This window comes from Equus caballus, chromosome 10 (assembly GCF_041296265.1).
Source record: "Equus caballus isolate H_3958 breed thoroughbred chromosome 10, TB-T2T, whole genome shotgun sequence".
Taxonomy (NCBI): domain Eukaryota; kingdom Metazoa; phylum Chordata; class Mammalia; order Perissodactyla; family Equidae; genus Equus; species Equus caballus.
In genome coordinates this window covers 89,226,773-89,244,794 of record NC_091693.1, presented here as the reverse complement: position 1 = coordinate 89,244,794, position 18,022 = coordinate 89,226,773, and the positions used below count along the sequence as shown (strand labels likewise).

At 35.6% G+C, this 18,022-nt stretch overlaps 1 protein-coding gene across 20 annotated transcripts in view; it reads left to right on the top strand.

Moving 5' to 3' along the window:
- The window catches only part of BCLAF1 (BCL2 associated transcription factor 1), a 28,942-nt gene extending 14,955 nt beyond the window's left edge, over positions 1-13,987 (top strand). For 8 of the 20 annotated variants that reach the window (XM_023651170.2, XM_070223980.1, XM_023651171.2 and 5 more), the window contains 6 exons: positions 638-722; positions 3,128-3,303; positions 4,398-4,578; positions 5,684-5,830; positions 11,032-11,244; positions 11,404-13,987. In XM_023651170.2, the coding sequence (XP_023506938.1) occupies positions 638-722; positions 3,128-3,303; positions 4,398-4,578; positions 5,684-5,830; positions 11,032-11,244; positions 11,404-11,409 (808 nt within the window). In that variant the 3' untranslated portion in view covers positions 11,410-13,987. Of the gene's footprint in view, positions 1-637; positions 723-3,127; positions 3,304-3,436; positions 3,600-4,397; positions 4,579-5,683; positions 5,831-11,031; positions 11,245-11,403 lie in introns of all 20 variants that reach the window. The other 12 variants (XM_070223984.1, XM_070223975.1, XM_070223983.1 and 9 more) reach the window with 3 other exon arrangements.
- The last annotated feature ends 4,035 nt before the right edge of the window (positions 13,988-18,022 follow it).

The following is an 18,022-nucleotide window of genomic DNA, read 5'->3' as shown; positions in this document are numbered from 1 at the left end:
ATTGGACTGTGATGAACAAGTTATTTAATCTCTGAGCATTAGTTTTTTTCCCATCTAGAAAATAAGTATAACCCTATCTGTTCTGCAGGGTTGTGGTGACAATTAGTAGTATTGGTTATGAAGTATCTAACTCAGTGCTTATTACGTAGTAGGTCTGATTTTGATGGTGGCTGGTGAAGAACCACTGGGGAGTTGCAACTGACACTAGCTTAAAAAGGCAAGGAAAGGCCCAGACAGAACTAAAGAGCCAGTGAATATGTAGTAAAATTGGACATACTTAGGAACAAATAATCCTATTGATATTGATGTGTTACTGTTGTATGGTAATTGATACAAAATAATCCTCAATTTAATCAAAACATAGTTTTCCTTTTTTGATGATAAAATAAGTTTGATGTTTTAAAAGATCAGGCTTCATTTATATCTAAATAATATGGCTGAAGCAATTTAGTTCATTTTTAATAAACAGTTTTTCTTAATTGTCTGTTAGGAATTAGGTTAATACTCTTACTATGCTAAATTAGTCCTTTGGGAGAGAAATAACTGTCTGGTGTTTCCTTTACAAAAAATGGATAATTCTGAGGATTTTTTGAAACTGTAAAAATGTGACTACAAATATACTTTATTTTACATTAAGGAGAATTGACATCTCTCCAAGTGCCCTGAGGAAGCATACTCGTTTAGCAGGGGAAGAGAGAGTTTTTAAAGAAGAAAATCAAAAGGTATGTTTTGAATGGACATTTTTTTCGTGTTAAGTTCAGCATAGTTAATGATGTTTTACTAAGCACAGTTTTTCTGAGCAAAATGTTTACAGATATTTTCTATTTTTAACTTGTGAATATGTTATATATATTTATGATAGTGTTCCTTCTTAGAAGAAATTAAACTGACACTATACTATGTTTCTAAGTTAAACCAAGAGTAATTTTTTAAAATGCTAACGAAAAGAAGAAATTAGTTATAAGAAAAGGGTAGAGAATCAATGGGTAGACAAAGGGAAATTATAAAAGCAAAGATACAAATTATATTAGGGTTTCTATAAAGTTTTGAGGTGAAATGGGTGAGCCAGAATAAATATTCCTTAATTTATGTGTGCCTAAATATTTCTAGGTTCTTCACACAGAGAACAAGAAGTAATTCCTATTACTGGGCATTTTTGATCTGGACTAAGAAATAAGCATTCTAAGAACTCAATTACAAATGAGCATTTGGAACAAAAACTGTGTGTCACTGTTGGAATATTTGTGGATTGGGGCAAGAATGCTTTTAAATTTGAGAGGAGCCTGTGAATGACGGCGTAGGGGCCCTCTGTGAGAATGGCATTCAGTCGTTAGGAGGACTCTGCTTGATAACACTCTAATAATTTGAAATGGACATTTTCTAGGTAGACTAGTCATGTGACAGGCCATAAAAGTCTAGTAGAAACGTGGGGAGAGTAGAAAGGGAGCAACTGTGTCGTAATAGAAAGGTTAGGGGCTCTGGAGCACTGCTTCGTTACAGTTCTCGCTGTCAACAAGTACTGTCTCTATGATATTTGGAAAAATGTTAGCTTTTTGGACATTGGCTTTCGAATCAGAAAAATGAGAATACATCTGTCTTGCAGAATTGTTGAATAATTGGACTATTATGAAAACATTAACACTTTGATTACTAGAAGCTGTTAATAACAGTTGAAGTATACACATTATTTAATAGAGCATGCTGTTAACAGATACGGAATTTAGAGCTTAGAAAGAAAGTGGTTTCTTTGCATGGGGCATATTGATCTTTGAAAAACAGATTCTGAGAAGTGAATACTAATTTTGGCTTTTACTTTGAATACCTTGGGTTCAATGTTGGTTAATTTTGTTTTGCCAACAGTTTATTCTATCCTTGTGCTTTGACACAGTGAGTATCTTGCTTCTCTCCTCATTACTCAGACCAGACTTTGCTCTGGAGGAGAAAAAAAGGAGATTACTGATGGATAACACATTGCTTTTTATTTTTCATCTTCCTATCTGAATGGATAATTAACATGTATGTTAATGTGTAATTAATGTATATGGAGTTTGGAGTTTACAAAGTACTTTGACTTACATCGTCTTGTTACTTGTGGGCTTGGTAAAATACCTAGGTGAATAGGAAGGTTTTTGATCTTGGTTAGATTTTTTCTTTGTTACCCTGGGAGCAAATAGGTGAGTAGTTGATATTGTTTGGAGATATATTTATACTTTCAGTTTTATGAATGCTTATGAATATTATAGCTAGACTTCCCAGAGTAAGTACTTCTTATTGTTGAATACTAGCAAGGATGTCCACATTGCTTAGCATCTTACTGATGTATAATTTTTCTTCATTCCTAGATGCCTCTTTCCATCTTCCTAAATTATATAGTATTTGAAAAAGCAATGGAACAAGAAGGAGGTGAATTGTGACCCAGTTAAACTAATGTCCGTTGCAATACCTGAATTGAGAAAGGGCAGTATATGGCCCAAGATACTGAGTACAGGATTGGGAATAATATCTTTCTGGCTTTGTTTCTACCCTGTTCAACCTCAATTGGTTTCATTAATCATATTTCACTTGCATGTTATGGAAATTGCAGAATTCTTATTTTTGAAGTGATTTTCATTGGGTTGGTCAATTTATTTGGGAAGAGCTTGATGATAATGAGGCTTAAGTAATGAGAATCATTTAGAATCTCTTAACTTTATAGGCAGATGGCTACACCACAACTATAGATTGCAGAGTCTATCGTTGTTCAACTATTAAAAAAGAAAAAGCAACATCATCTGAAAGAGTGAGGGATGATGAGGAGGATATGCTGAGTGGAAAAATAATAATTTTACTGTACAAAAGTTCATTATGGATTGGTTTGAACAAAAACCTATGACATTTGCAAGATAATTTAGCTTTTAATAACTTCCCCAGTTCCACTGCATTGTGTACACAAATGTTTGGTAAAACAGTGGAGTACATTTTCAAACAAAAACTAAGTATGGAAGTGGTATGTTATGACCCATTCTTCTCTGATACTAAAATACCACTTTAGAAACGGGCGTAAAATTTGGCTCTGTGTGTGTATATATATGTATATGTTTTTTCTATATCTCCCCTGAAATCTGTATTTTACATCTATCTTTTATAGGGAGATAAAAAATTAAGGTGTGATTCTGCTGATCTTCGGCATGACATTGATCGTCGGAGAAAAGAAAGAAGTAAAGAACGGGGGGATTCCAAGGGCTCCAGGGAATCCAGTGGATCAAGAAAGCAGGAAAAAACTCCAAAAGAGTACAAGGAATACAAATCTTACAAAGATGACAGGTAATTGTTAAAACTGTGTGAGTTAGGTTTTAGCTTCTAATTAGCCTTTAATAATTGTCAGCTTAATTGCTTTCAATTTTGACTGTGTAATCGAACGTTTAAATTTAAACAATTAAAATTATTTGTTTTACAGCAAAAATGTATTTGTCTTTTACACGGCTTATGGTGGATGAGGACAAAAACTTTGGAATAGCAAGCTAACACTGAAAAAAAAAATGACAAATTAATGTGTCCTATTATCCAGGCTACATCAGGAGGTTGGACTTCAATGCAGTGCATTTCTAGAAACAGTTTGTGTAAGAACTTTGGTTCGTTATGCTTGATTCCGCACTTTTTCAACTCATAACACCCAGAGTACAAGAATTTTAAACTGATAACTAGTGGTTTAACATGGGAGAGATGGGGGGAGGAAGGACTAGTTGTTATGAATAGCAATGTGTCTTAGTCTTTCAAAGTAATGTTTCCGTGGATACTGTTAGCAGTGGTAAGAGTTACTGCAGGTATGGCCTTTTTGGGTGTTCAATTAGCATCATGTAGAGTCAAATAAATAATAGGAATACTAAGTATCATAGATGATCGTTTTTCTTGCTATTCATTAGGTAAATGCTGGATGTTACTTGTGGTTTTTTATCTATGACTTGTATTTGTAATGTCATATGCTTTTTATTTCAATAACAGAGTTATGGCCCAAACCATACCAGGTGTTCTCACTCAGGGTGTACAAACTGCAGTCATTTTGAAACTTGCCTTAAGAACATTCTTACGTTTTCCTACTCTTCTTTTTCTTTCCTTAAAATAACAAAAAAATAAGTTAAAAATATTGAAGAACTGAACCTTATTCTTGAAGTTTCCAGACTGCTAGTTTCTAACTGGCAAGCCATAGCCTGTTTTTCAGTAGTGATGTAAAACAGATACTGAAGGAGAATGGAGACAGACTGTCAAAGTTTAACACCCAATCATTTTAGTTATGTGATAATTTTAATAGGGGATAGTTTTTTTGACTTTAAAAATATCCCTCTTATTATAAGATACAACAAAGTCTTATCTTTTTAAAAATAGCACATATTTTCTTATTTTTTTTCTTTATTTTGCAGTAAACATAAAAGTAGAGAGCAAGATCATTCTCGATCTTCATCTTCATCAGCATCACCTTCTTCTCCCAGCTCTCGAGAAGAAAAGGAGAGTAAGAAGGAAAGAGAAGAAGAATTTAAAACTCATCATGAACTGAAGGAATACTCAGGCTTTGCGGGAGTTAGCCGACCACGAGGAACCTTTGTAAGTAATAAAACTGTCTCTGATGGTTTGATAGCACTTTACCGTAGAGCACTGTACCTAAGGAAAGTAAAGTACATGATTTAGACATTGTTCTGTGAGTCCTTACTCCTACATCAGAATTAGGCTCAAAAACGAGATTGTATTTGAAGTATCTTCTTCATTAAGAAATGCCATTTAGGGGAAGGGAGGAAGGGCTGGAGCGGGAATCAGTGCTTTCTTTGTACACAGAGTGAAAAATAAATGTTTTTGCCCGATTTAGAAAAAACATAAGAGAGATGCCATTTTGAGATCTAGAAGCATGTATATGAACCAGATACTTTTCTTAACTTTGGGATCAGTAAGTGTACATAGCGCTTACAGACCCAAGAGTCAAGGAAAGTTACTGATTTAGATCCAAGTCTTTAATCACTTATGTTTTGAAAAGATGTTTTAAAACTTTGAAAAAATTCATATGTTCATCTCTGTATTACATCTGTTTCCTTTTTTGCCTATTTTCTTCAAGTCCTTATATGTGAATCATAGAAGTTATATAACTTTTCTTTTTATTCTACATAGCATACACATTATCCCCACGTTTCCATAAATTTGTTAGAGTTATTGAGTTAATGACTTCATAGCAGTGCATCTTCTTGACTCTTTAAGTTCTAGATTCAGATTCCTACCTTGGGCGAGTATCTAGTTGGTTATTAGTAGGGTTCATTAATTAGATAATTTGGAAAAGAGATGAGCTTTGCTTATATGGTGACAGATGTAGTTGAACACATTGGGCTCCTATGATAATTCAAAGGAATTAGACAACTCTTTTGGCTAGTAAAAGAGAAAAGAACCAACATGATTATTTTCGGATATTAATTCAGGCCATGAAAGTGCAATATTCTAACACTTAGGTTGACCGTGCATTTCTTAACTTACTCAGCTTTCAGTAAGCAGAATTTTTGCCTATGATGTAAAAATGGCCATGCTTTCCATCCTCAGTGGCTATGAAATTGAGATTTAGGAAGGAAATTAGGAAATATTTGTTTTGTTACTGCAGTAAAATTAGAATTTGCATGTAACTAAATACCTTTTTATTGCATTACTAAACAACTTTGTTAATGTTAATCAGTTTCGAATTAGAGGCAGAGGAAGAGCCAGAGGAGTTTTTGCTGGGACAAATACTGGTCCAAACAACTCAAATACTACTTTTCAAAAGAGACCGAAGGAAGAGGAATGGGATCCAGAATATACCCCAAAGAGCAAGAAGTACTTCTTGGTGGGTGTTAGAAATCTGTGTTTATTTGGTTTGCATTAATTTTCAAAGCATACTGGGTGCATACGTTTGAGTACAGGTATCCACTACCATGAGAACTTTCACAGTAATGCCAGAAACCTTGTTAAAAATTCATTACCCAGATGATTTGAAGTTTTGAAAATGTCAGTCCCTTTAGTCCTGTTTATACTTTATTAACATCACCTGTGGGCTGATCAGGGTAACCTAAAAATACACCTGATTTGGTAGCCACATTTAGGAAAGAACATTAGCATGTTTCATATCTGTCTATAAGACAGTGAAAGATGTAGACACTTCTCATTAAGATTTACCTTCCATCATCATAGCGATTTTTTAAAGTGAAAGATGAGAAGAATTCTCACAGTATATGTAATTAAGGATCTCAGGGAGGCTGTTAACTTTCATTGGAGTAAAAGGAAGATGAAAGATGACTTTATGGGAAAGTTGCTGGATATACTAGTTTATGCTTCCTTGTAATGCTTTTCCCCCTGAAATAGTTTTCTAAGGGATGAAGCTAGAGGAGGTGGGTCCTGAAAGATTCTCTAGGTAATGATGGAAATTTCTTGCAGTTTGGCATGGGAGAAAAGAGTCTGTCCTGCATTATAGACAGAGACTTAAGAAAATACCCCAACTTTTACCAGAAGTATTCATTTTTGTTATAGCTTCTCAGAGAAGTCATGTTTCAGAGACTAGTTCTGAGGACTAATTGTTTTGTTGAAACAAGATGGAAAATAGTGCTGGATTTACAGAATTGTGTCTTTCATTTGGCTTTTTATGAATATATTTGAATAAACCTGAATGACCATGACATATTTGCTAAGTTAAAAGATAGAGCTGTATTCTGAAGTAGATCTATGTTTTGTTTGGAGAATGGGCAATATAGTTGTTTTGAAAGTTAATTTCCATTTGTTTCTTTTTTGGGTACTTTAATGACCAAGAGTCCAAAAAAGTTAGATTTTTACAGCGCACATAATATGTTGGCTCAACATATGCCTCCTCTGAGGCAAAATTTATCATTGATTGGGTTACTTGAGCTGATAATCCAGAAAGTGAAAGGCATTTCATTCAGTTATATAAAAGTATAAAGGATCCGTTTTCTTTTTGATTTAAGAATTTATGTATTAACAGACTGCTCTTTATGCTAAGTACTAAGGATGGAGAGACAAATACCATGGTTCCATTTCTTGGCTTAGAGACCAGTAATGGAGAAATAGAAATTCTAAATCTGTATGGGGGATTTCCTCCAAAGGTGGAAATAGTGGATTACTGCGAAGGGGAGATTGATCAGGAGAAACTTGCTAGAGGAACTGGCTTGAATCTTGAGCTTAAAAGATGGGCAGGTGTACTGGAAATAGCACAAGGAGTGAAACATTCCCCTACAGAGAACTCCCAGGTGCCTAGATGGTTGGTGTAAGTTTGGGAAAATTGAGAATAAGCAGGAGCCAAGTTGTGGAAGGCCATGATGTTTTAATACATTTGGATTTTAAGCAGATTTTAGAAAAACTGTGGTTTTGAGAACAGTTACATATGAGAGATATTGAGTGTCTGAACCTAAGGGGCTAGATTTGAGGAAAGTTAAAGTAACGTTTATGAGGACTTATTTAGGGATGTACCAGTTGCCTGTTTGTAGTGAGAAGAAGGAATCTCTCTAAGATGCGGAATACAGGGGAAAGAAGCCCATTTGAGGAGAAGATTAAGTTCTGTTCTTGTAGTGCCTGAGAGAAATCAAGTGGAGATGTGCAATGGATAGTTGCTAGTGCAGATAGAGAGAGAGGAAAAAGAAATCTAGGAGCCATCCTCTTACAGGTCACAGTTAGAGCCATGGTGAGATCTCCCAGTCAGAAGAGAAGAGACTAAAAGGCCAGCCTTTCAAAAGTGGGGTGAGGAGTGAGAGTAACAGTGCCAGACAGTGGAGCAAATGTGGAAGGTCAGAAAGTTGAGGGAAGTGATGAGAGGTGAAGAAGGAGATAGTAATTAACTGTTTAACACCTTTAACATTTACGTACATTTAATTTAGCTAGACCTTCGTCTTTCTGTGGCGTACTTTCAGAATCTGATATAGCTTTTACCTTAAATTGGGACATAATCATTTTAGGTTGGCCTATAATTAGTAGTTTTACTAATCAAAGTGTGTGTTATTTTAAGAATTTATCCACTTATAAGTAGCAGTAGCATTTTATACATTCCTATTCTGGGCTATATTTAAAAATCTTTGTTTCTATATAAGACATACATATGCATTTGTCACAGACTAATGTTCACTAGAAGTAAATGACAACTTTGGATTTTACATGGATATTTAAATTTAAAAGATTTTTCATTTTCTGTAAAGATACTTTTCAGACAGCTAGGTTTATAATAGAGATAAAAATATAATTCAGAAGAAATGAAGTCAAATACTATAGTCATTCTCCTGGATTCTTTTAGAATACTCAACCAGCATGAAAATTTTGCCCATAGTAACGAAACATTAATACTTGGTGATAATAATAGATAACGTTCATTCAGCATATGTACTATGCTAGGCACCATTCTAAGTGTTTTACGTGTATTAACTTATTTCATACTTGCAAAATCCTCTTGAGGGGGGGCCATTGCTTTTACAGATGGAAAATCCAAGGTACAGAGATTGGGCAGCTTGACCAAAGTTACATGGCCAGTAGGAGTGGGGTCAGTGTTTGAACCCGTGCATTGGGCTCCAGAGCCAGGGTGCTGAAGGCACCATATCACTCTTCCAACAATACTAAGTAATAGTAACATTTATTGCATTCTTTCCTGAAATTTTCCATCTCAAAACTTGGATGTATACAAAGATATGGTTATGTTTTTAGTGCTAAGTCCTCCAGGAAAGGTAATAGTCCTAGACCCTGAAATTCTGTGGAGGGGTGAGTATATGAAGCGTTGGAGCAAGTGGGGAAGTGCTGAAGTGGGCGAGTTCTCAGTGTTAATGCTGTTGTCTGAGGAGGAGAAAGTCCCTAGTGGGGAAGGAGGTTCAGGGTTGGAATTTTAATAAATTAACCCTTTGAAACTTGATCATTTTATAGAGAAGAGATGAGAGGATTCAGAATGTCTTGGTTCTAATGTGGCCTTCTTTGTTAACATATTTTTGGCTGTGTATTATAAATATCAAACTTTTCTGGCCCTTTATCTTTGAATTAATTTTTAAAAATTGTAATAAGACTAAAATCTTGGATATAAGAATTTGAGGATTAAGCGTTTGTATGCTTAGTATCAAAATGTCACTTAGGTAGCATCCAGATTACTCTGAAAAACACACCCTAATCACTTAGCTGCCATTTTCTTTATCTAGTTTCAGATGATTGTATATTTAAAAGTAATGCCTAGTTTAACTCCAGTGTCTAGCTTTGCCGTTGCTTTTTGTGTGTCTGCTAACTCTTAGCTCCCTCAAATGGCACTCATTTACCACCACTAAGATACCTGGGAAGTGTATTCTGTGGGTGATGGGCATAAGGGGTGGTGGAAGGACTAGCTCTGTGGCCTTGGGCAAGTTAGTCAATTTCTCTGTGCCTCAGTTTCTTTATATCCAAAGTGGGATTAGTCATAGTACTCTGCAGGGTTGTTCTGAGGATTAGCTGAATAAATACATGGGAAGTGCTCAGAGCAGTGCCTTACTGTTAGTAAACACCATATAAACATTGTTGCCACGGTTCAATCAATGTTTACTTGTCAGAGGCTGGGCCAGGCACTTTTACAGATCCCCTGTTTTCCTTCAAGGCTGTCTCTCTCCCTTTTTTAAAACGAAGTCAACTCACACAGTTCCTGTTAAGATTGAAACTCATGCCTCTGCTTCTTCCCACAAATCCATGGAATACCATATAAACACCACAGGCTGCAGGAACTGTAGCTGGGTGTGCTAATGCCAAAAGGAAGCCTGAAATTATGTGATTGCATGGGCATCATGTTGAGTGGCAGACATTTAAAATAGTTTATTTCAGGTTTACAATGAAACTTTCTGACATATTGAAATTTACACTTTTGATAGTTCCTAAATTCATTCTTTATGGAGTTATGCCCACCTCTAGCTAGTGATCTTTCACTGGTTTAGTAAAGAGATTAGAAATTGGCAAGTGCTCTTTCATGTAGTCTTCTAATTACAAGTCGTGCAGGAGAGTCATATGTATTATGAATATGCACAAAGACACATTCTGTGTTTTGAAAAAGGTGCTCATATATCATATGTAATATTTGGAGAAAGGTTAGTGACTTTGGGAGAGCAGATCAATACCGGTATTCCATAGTTATGCAACATTGTTTGTGTTATGCTTGTTTCTTAAAGAGGCATCATTTTGCCTCATCTCCTGTTTTTGTAGGTGGTGAACTTAAAAGCTTAAGTTTGAGTTAGGCAGCAGTTAATTAAATTAGAGGAGAACTTTGGCTTTTCGTTTGTGTTTTGGGATGTAATACTCGTCTACTTATCCACAAAGTCAAGTACTTTGCAGTTTTGCAGATTGCTTTGATTAATGGAACAGTTGGTAATTTGGGGAATGTGTATTTGGATACAGTTGATGAAAAATTAAAGTTGGAGTGTAATAGCTGCAGTACTGGAGATTGGTGAAGAAGAAATAAGTTGAGATATTACTCTGGGGACCATTTAGCCTGTGAGATCCCTAGACCAGAACATTGATGTGTAATATACACTGATTTAAATTTAGATCTTTGTAGGATTTTAAAATCAGTTCCTACATGTAAAGTATAATTCATACCACTTATTTTACTTAGTAAATGTTAACTGATAATGTTGTAATGACTTTGCTGCATTTTTATGACTAAGGTAATTTTTTGGGGAAAAATATTATTTTATCTCATTTGCATCCAGTGTAATAACAAGTGGACTTAGATTGAAATTATAATGGAAAGCAAAAATGTCAAAAATTTGAAAATCAGCAGTAGTTTAGCATTTGAGATTTCTCCAAAAAATTGTCTGGACAGCTCCCAATGCTTGGGTTACTAAGCAGTAGGATACAATTATTCGCTTTGAAAATGGAATATATTTTTGTTGAAAAGTTCTGTTTTATTGGTTTTGTTTTACTGTGTTTTAGAGCATTACCAATCTCGTATATCCAATCTTCAGAAGATTTATACCATGTCTTATGATTGGGAATATAATTATCTGTCTTACAAAGAAAGACATTTCAGTGATGATTGTTTTAACCTTTCTGTAGCATGATGACAGAGATGATGGTGTGGATTATTGGGCCAAAAGAGGAAGAGGTCGTGGTACTTTTCAACGTGGCAGAGGGCGCTTTAACTTCAAAAAATCAGGTAGCAGTCCAAAATGGACTCATGACAAATACCAAGGGGACGGGATTGTTGAAGATGAAGAAGAGACCATGGAAAATAATGAAGAAAAGAAGGACAGACGCAAAGAAGAAAAGGTAGAAAATTTCAACCTGTTAGTGATTCTAACAGATTTTCTTGCATGTGTTTGGTGCACCAATTATTTAATTTTTAGGAACAATTACGGTTATAGAACATAGATCATTTTCACTCTATACACCTTTGCTAATCTCTATTTTCTCTGTTTTTTTTTTTAGGAATAGTAAATCTGAAGTGAGATTGCAACAGAGAGCAGAACTTACACCTACCGTTTTTTTACCTGATTTTTGTTTTCAAATAAGAATGTAAGCATTTTACTTAAATTTTACTGTTTGCAAGTAGTCTATAGAAATTTTGTTTTAAGTCTTCAAATATCTTGAAAAAATAGTAGACTGTATGTTGAAAATCGTACTGAAATAAAGTAGAAAATTGTTACGTACCATATTTGTAACTATCAACTTTTAAAAAAATACTTTTACTGTTTTTGTTACATGCATTGTAATTCTGCTTTGTCTATAAGATATGGTCAAGTACAGCTCTGTGAAAGTTCTGATTCTCTTCCCTCCCTGTTTGTCAATGTTTATTCTGAAGTAAACGTTAGCTCTACATACAAATCCCTGAACCGAAGTTGTTTAGAGACCACACTAATTATTTTAATTATATGCGTCTGCTTAACATTTTCCTTAATTCAAACACACTACATTGTAGGGTGACTAATTTTTGAAGTGTACCAGAGAAAAAGTTGTTCCTTTGGTAAACTAAGGTAGTTTAACACTTGAGCGAATGGTTGAGAAGACAAAAAGCTTCACCAGTAGCTAAAAAGTACAAGCAATTAAAAGTTAGGTTGAAAAGTATGAGAATTATTTTTTTCTTTTTTTTTTTACTGAAAGCAAGCAGTGGCCTATAAAAACCATTCTTAGGAGCCTTTACTATTTGGGTTCAGAATTCAATGTTTTCTTTCTATTCTTGTTTGAAAGTTTGAGTCATGGTCTTAGATATTGGCTATTTGAGAGAGGAAACTGGAATGTCATAATACCGCAAATAAAAGCCCCATTCCGACAGAATGTCTGAGTTTTAAAAGAACAAAACCTATATTCTTGGTGTTAGTATGGAAGAGGATTATCCTGCAGAATAACTTGATACCTTAAAAAGATGTACCTGATTTCATATCTTACATATTTATTTGAGCTTTTGGACAGCCGACTCACTAGTTTATAGTCTGACCATAAGGAAAAATAGGCAATTGGAGCATACTGTTCATTTGTAGTATTTTAAGTAACTTGTTTTTCAAATGTCATCAATAAAAAGTTTTGACAGGAAGTTTGTTGCAGCATTGATCTGATAACTTGGTTTTTATTTTTTTTCCCTATTTCAGTTGCAGTTTATAAAATGGCTTTTTGGTTTTTTTCCTAAGGGTCCTTTATCTTTATGTTTATGCTGATAGCTCTTTTTAAAGGAATGAAAATTCAAGATAGTGAATTTCAGTGTGAAGTCTTTCTGCATTATGAGCACATATAAGAGTCATCAAATTCCATTTGTTAATTCACCAACCGAATTGTTTGTATATGTTTGCATTAAAAGGAGATGATGCTTATTCTGTTCGTGTAAACTTTGAAAGATCTTAAATAACATGGCTCTTTCATCCTCACCTGATGATTTGTAATGCTTCTAACACTTTAATTAGCAGGAGCATTTGCTAAAAGCTGTAAGGGGAAAAATGAAAACAAAACGCAATATGTGTGATGTTTGTGGCCCTAAGATCCTTAGTATTGTATGATTTTTCTTATTGATTTTTTCTTTCTGAAATTGTCTGTTAGAGAAGAGGAAATACTGTCAAAGCAGGTATGTGTTGCATTAATCGGGACACAGCTAATGTTCTCCTGGTCAGAATAATATTTAACATGCTAAAGAAACACGGATTTGATCTCCACTATAGGAGAATTTTCACAACCTCTTTATTTTATACAAATAATTGTAGCTTTTATTTGAACAGTTATTATTTGGCTAGACACTGAATCTCTCTATTCATGACTATAAATGTGTAGTTTTGCTTTTTCACTTGAGACAGTAGGAAAAAGGGAATTTGCTGAGAAATTATTTAATAGGGAGTTGGAATAAAGCTACTATGTCCCATCAGCAGGTTATATTTAAATGAAATTGCTTTAATTCAAATATATCCATGATTTGATTACTTTTATTCTCTCAAAATTGAGGACAGTGTCATCCCTGAATATGGTCGCAGGGTGATTTGTAAGAACTGCAGTAGAATGCTGTCGTGGATGCGATCTTTTTCAGAGCCAAGCATATCAAACGTAGCCTGCATGTATTTTTTTAAACCACAGTTTAACTCCACACTTCATGACGTGTTACAAAAGCTGAATGGTTCCTCTTGGTGAGGATATTTGTTTACAATAAAATAATACCTCTTTGATACCCGTGCTAACAGACTTCCTTTTGCCTGGAGGAGGAAAATAAAAATGAACCAAAGGATATTTCCAGAAAGGATTAAGAAAGCTGTTTAAGAAGGCCATGACTCAGTCCTTAGGTCTGTATACCTTTCAGCATCATAGGAATTTTAATATAACAACAAAATATGCGTTTTGGATTGCAGCCTGCTTTAAGGAATTCCTCTTGTTCCCTTTGTCACAGGTAAAATCAAGTGTTGGGAATTAGAATTTGAGAAAAAATATTACCCAATAAGAATGAATGTAGACGGCTAAACGATTCTTACTCAGTGTGATGTATAATGCAACAGGGACTCTTGTAAATTGTCATATGCCAATAAAATGTCGTAAGTGGTAATAGCTGTTGTTTTTTTACCTGATTTTGAGACTGTTTCTGTGTCTGTTCTACACAACTGATTTTAGAATACCAACTTGTCTGTTAGGAGGATTACTGGTATATGGTGTGACTTTTTGAGGGGTTGATAAATACTTTATAAAACTCCCTAAACCACTAATTATTATTTTTTCTTATTCTCCTGAGAACATGGGAAATTTTGCAGTGGATAATTCTAAGCTATTATTAGAGAATATAGGAATTCTAGATTTCTAGTCTAATTCTCCTATTCTTATGTTAATACAGGAACTTATCAGCCGTAATATTATGATGGAGAATCAGCATTACTTCTCTTCCTTTCTGAAAATGTAGTAGTCACTTAGTAACAAAAAAGAGTTTTTTAAAGTTACTCTTTGTTCACTTTGAGGAAGATCTGGTGTAATTCTTACCCTCTTATGAGTTATTTGAAATGTAAAGTGGGCTATTTTGTGAAGTTTAAACAAAAGCATTTTCCCAGAAATTTGAGTGCTAAGACAAGTACATTCTGACTAGTAAAAATGGCAAATTTTCCCTTTAAAAGTTTGTTAGAGAAATAAGAACTATGTGTGTGTATGCTTAACTATAATGGGTAGTTACAATGTTGTGTTGTATACCAGTTTCCTACTTAAAAAATATGCTGTCTTATGTATTGGGGACATTTATTTAACTTTTTTTTTCTTTTAAAGTTTACATCTTTTTTCTTTTCCTTTTTCTCTTTCTCTTTGGGTTTCAACTGGAATCCCTTTGGGATATACTTTGTTTCCATATGGAACAATACTCCTTTCACATTTAGAAAGAGAAGTACAGAGACCTTTCTCAGTATGTGCATTTGCAAAATAGGGAAGGCAAATGGAGATAGAAACTTTATTGTCATGGATTGTATTTGGCTAGACTCAGTCTCTCAGTAGTAGATCCTGATACATCCCTTAATAAAATCTTGAGTATAATCAGCTGTGTACATTTAGGGTATAGTTGAAACCATTCTCAAATAGTTGAAGCCATTATTGTTAAGTCTGAATGTCAAGGGTCTAATTGTTCACTTTATTGAGGTAGATATTAAAAATTAGGAGTCTGTTGATGAAGTTTTAAGTGAAGAAGGTTTGTTATTATGCAGTTTCTTAGAATCCAGGCGTATATGGAAATTAGTTGTATTCCATTGTCTGACTCGAGAGCCTTATAGATGTATGAGCTGGACTCCTTATGTTTCAGAAACATTCAGTAATGATTAGTGTGCAGATGAAGCCAAAGTTTTACATTGAGTTGCGTGCGCAGGTTCTCTACGTATTATATTACCTCGTACTTTAGCCTTTAAAAATAGACCCCACTGGTTAAAAAAGAGAGAAAAGCTGTCAGGATGGCACTTCACCATCACTACTAGAAAAAACCTCAAGTAGTGTGTCTTAATTATGATCTGTACATACGAAAAATAATTTTCCTACACACGTTTTTAGGTGTTTTACCAGTGAACTGATTTGCAGCACCGTTAAAATGCAGAAGATAATCTTGATTCTTGCAAGTAGAAAAACATTGGGCAAGTGGGTATTTTTTTTTTGAGGAAGATTAGGCCTGAGCTAATGTCTGCTGCCAAGCCTCCTCTTTTTGCTGAGGAAGATTGGCCCTAAGCTAACATTTGTGTCCGTCTTCCTCTATTTTATATGTGGGATGCCTGCCACACCATGGATTGATGAGTGTGTGTAGGTCTGCACCTGGAATCTGAACCAGCAAACCCCAGGCAGTGGAGCACGCAAACTTAACTGCTGTGCCGCTGGGCTGGCCCTGGGCAAGTGGGTTTTAATGCTGTTCTCCTATGAGAATGGGAATCTGTTTTTTTCTTAGTACTAATCTCTTGGGTTGCCCGACTTCCTGATTCAATAATAATGAGCTCTTCTTAGTAAAAGTAGATGACAGTATGTACACCACACACTTAGGTGACTTGAAAGGATTTGCATTCACAGCAGTGAACGGTGTGTTTGGTAATGATAGCTTCGTGGTGCTGACAGTACAGTCATGCCTTGCTTAATGATAGGGACTGTGTCGTTAGGCTCATTGTGTAAACATCAGAGTGTACTTAGACAAACCTGGATGGTACAGCCTGTTACACAGTAGGCTATATGATACTCACCTTATGGGATCATCATCATACACGTGGTCTGTAGTCGACTGAAATGTTAACCTGGCGTGTGACTGCAGTTGCAAATTTCGTAGAATGTAAAGAGTTACAAAAATAAAGACTACAACTCTCATTCTCCAGAATAGTGCTTTGCTTGCTATCTTATCTAGTCCTTGACTGTGAAGGGTCATACTTTTTCTGTTTTACTTGTGATAAAAAAGGGAAAATCATAATCCTTTTATTAAGCTTCCAGGGTACTTCTATGGCTGCCATGAGGGATGTTAAATATGCTTTGAAATTTTTCTTTTTGAGGATGTTATTTTTCTTTTTTCTTCCCAAAGTCCCCCAGTACATAGTTACATGTTTTTAGTTGTGGGTCCTTCTAGTTGTGGCATGTGGGACGCCACCCCAGCATGGCCCCATGAGCGGTGCCATGTCACTGCCCAGGGTCCAAACTGGCGAACCCTTGGGCTACTGAAGCAGAGCGCTTGAACTTAACCACTGGGCCACGGGGTCAGCCCCTGAGATCTTTTTTTTTTAAAGAAGCTGAATATCATTGCGAAATGTATGCATGAAAAGATAGTCAGAATACAGTATTTAACTGGTTAATGTCAGTATACAGTTATCTTTTGTGTGTCCATTTGGGGATGGTACTCAACTTTCAAATCACAGTCTCCTCCTCACCGCCACGCTGCTATGGTAAAGATGCTCATCACTTGCCCCAGCTGCTGCAGTAGTGTCCTAACTTAGGCTCCTTGACCCTTAAATTTCATCCTTTAGTTGCCATTTGTAGGATGTTTTCCACTTGGAAAATTAATGTCATTTTTAAGTTAAAAACCCTTTGATGTCTTCCCATTGCCCAAACCTTAGTTGAGGTGAACTACAGGAATTCCCTATGAGCTGCTTTTTGCCTTCCTGTTTATGCCACTCCTTGTTCACTTAGGTATCTTAAAATCTTTCACCCTAGCAAAAAATTACAAAGTGCTCTTTTGTCTTCATTGAATGCAGCATATTCTTTTAGGCTAGCAACTCATTCCATTTACGTCTTCCTTTGCCAGAATAAGTGTTGAGCACTTAGCATTGTGTACGGTGCACATACTATAGGTATGTAATAAATGCTCCTTGAGTGTATAAACAAAAGCATGATAAGTGCATATGTATAGAAGTTTGGTATAAACCAATTTATTTTATGGCTGCTAGTAAAACAGTTCAATCTAAGCTACTTTAAAAATGTGCTGAACAGGAGAGTTAGCTTGTTAATCTTTTTATACGTTATTTAAGTCAACTTGTGTGTGTGGTTTTGGAGTACTTTTTTGTTTATTTTTTGGTGAGGAAGATCGGCCCTGAGCTAACATCTGTTGCCAATCTTCCTCTATTTTATGTGGGATGCCGCCACAGCATGGCTTGACAAGTAGTGCTAGGTCTGTGCCCAGGATCTGAGCCCTGTGAACCTTGGGCTGCCCAAGCAGAGTGCGTGAACTTAACCACTACGCCACCAGGCCAGCCCCTGGAGTACCATATTTTTAAGAGAAAATATTTAACTAATACATTTAAAGGAAGGGGGTAACGAGGAGCTTGAGGTGTGAAGTTGTGTCCTGTGAATAGTTGGAAAGGTATGTTCCCTGTAGAAAGATGATGGGTGAGAATGGGTGCTGATAGCAGTCTTCAGGAATGCAAAGTGCTTTCCCTGAGAAGAGGAGGAGTCAGCTTAAAGGCAGGGAGGCCCAGGGAGGGCGCTTGACAGCATCTCGTCCAACCTCGTTTTAACATGGTCCCTGTTTAGAGGACAGACCAGAGCCAGGAGGTAAAAATCGTAGGTATGTAGACCTTTATCGACTCAGTGGGCTAACATTTGACAGCTGAGTGTTGAAAAAGTGGTGTGAGCAAGTCTGGCGATTCGGTGGTGACCG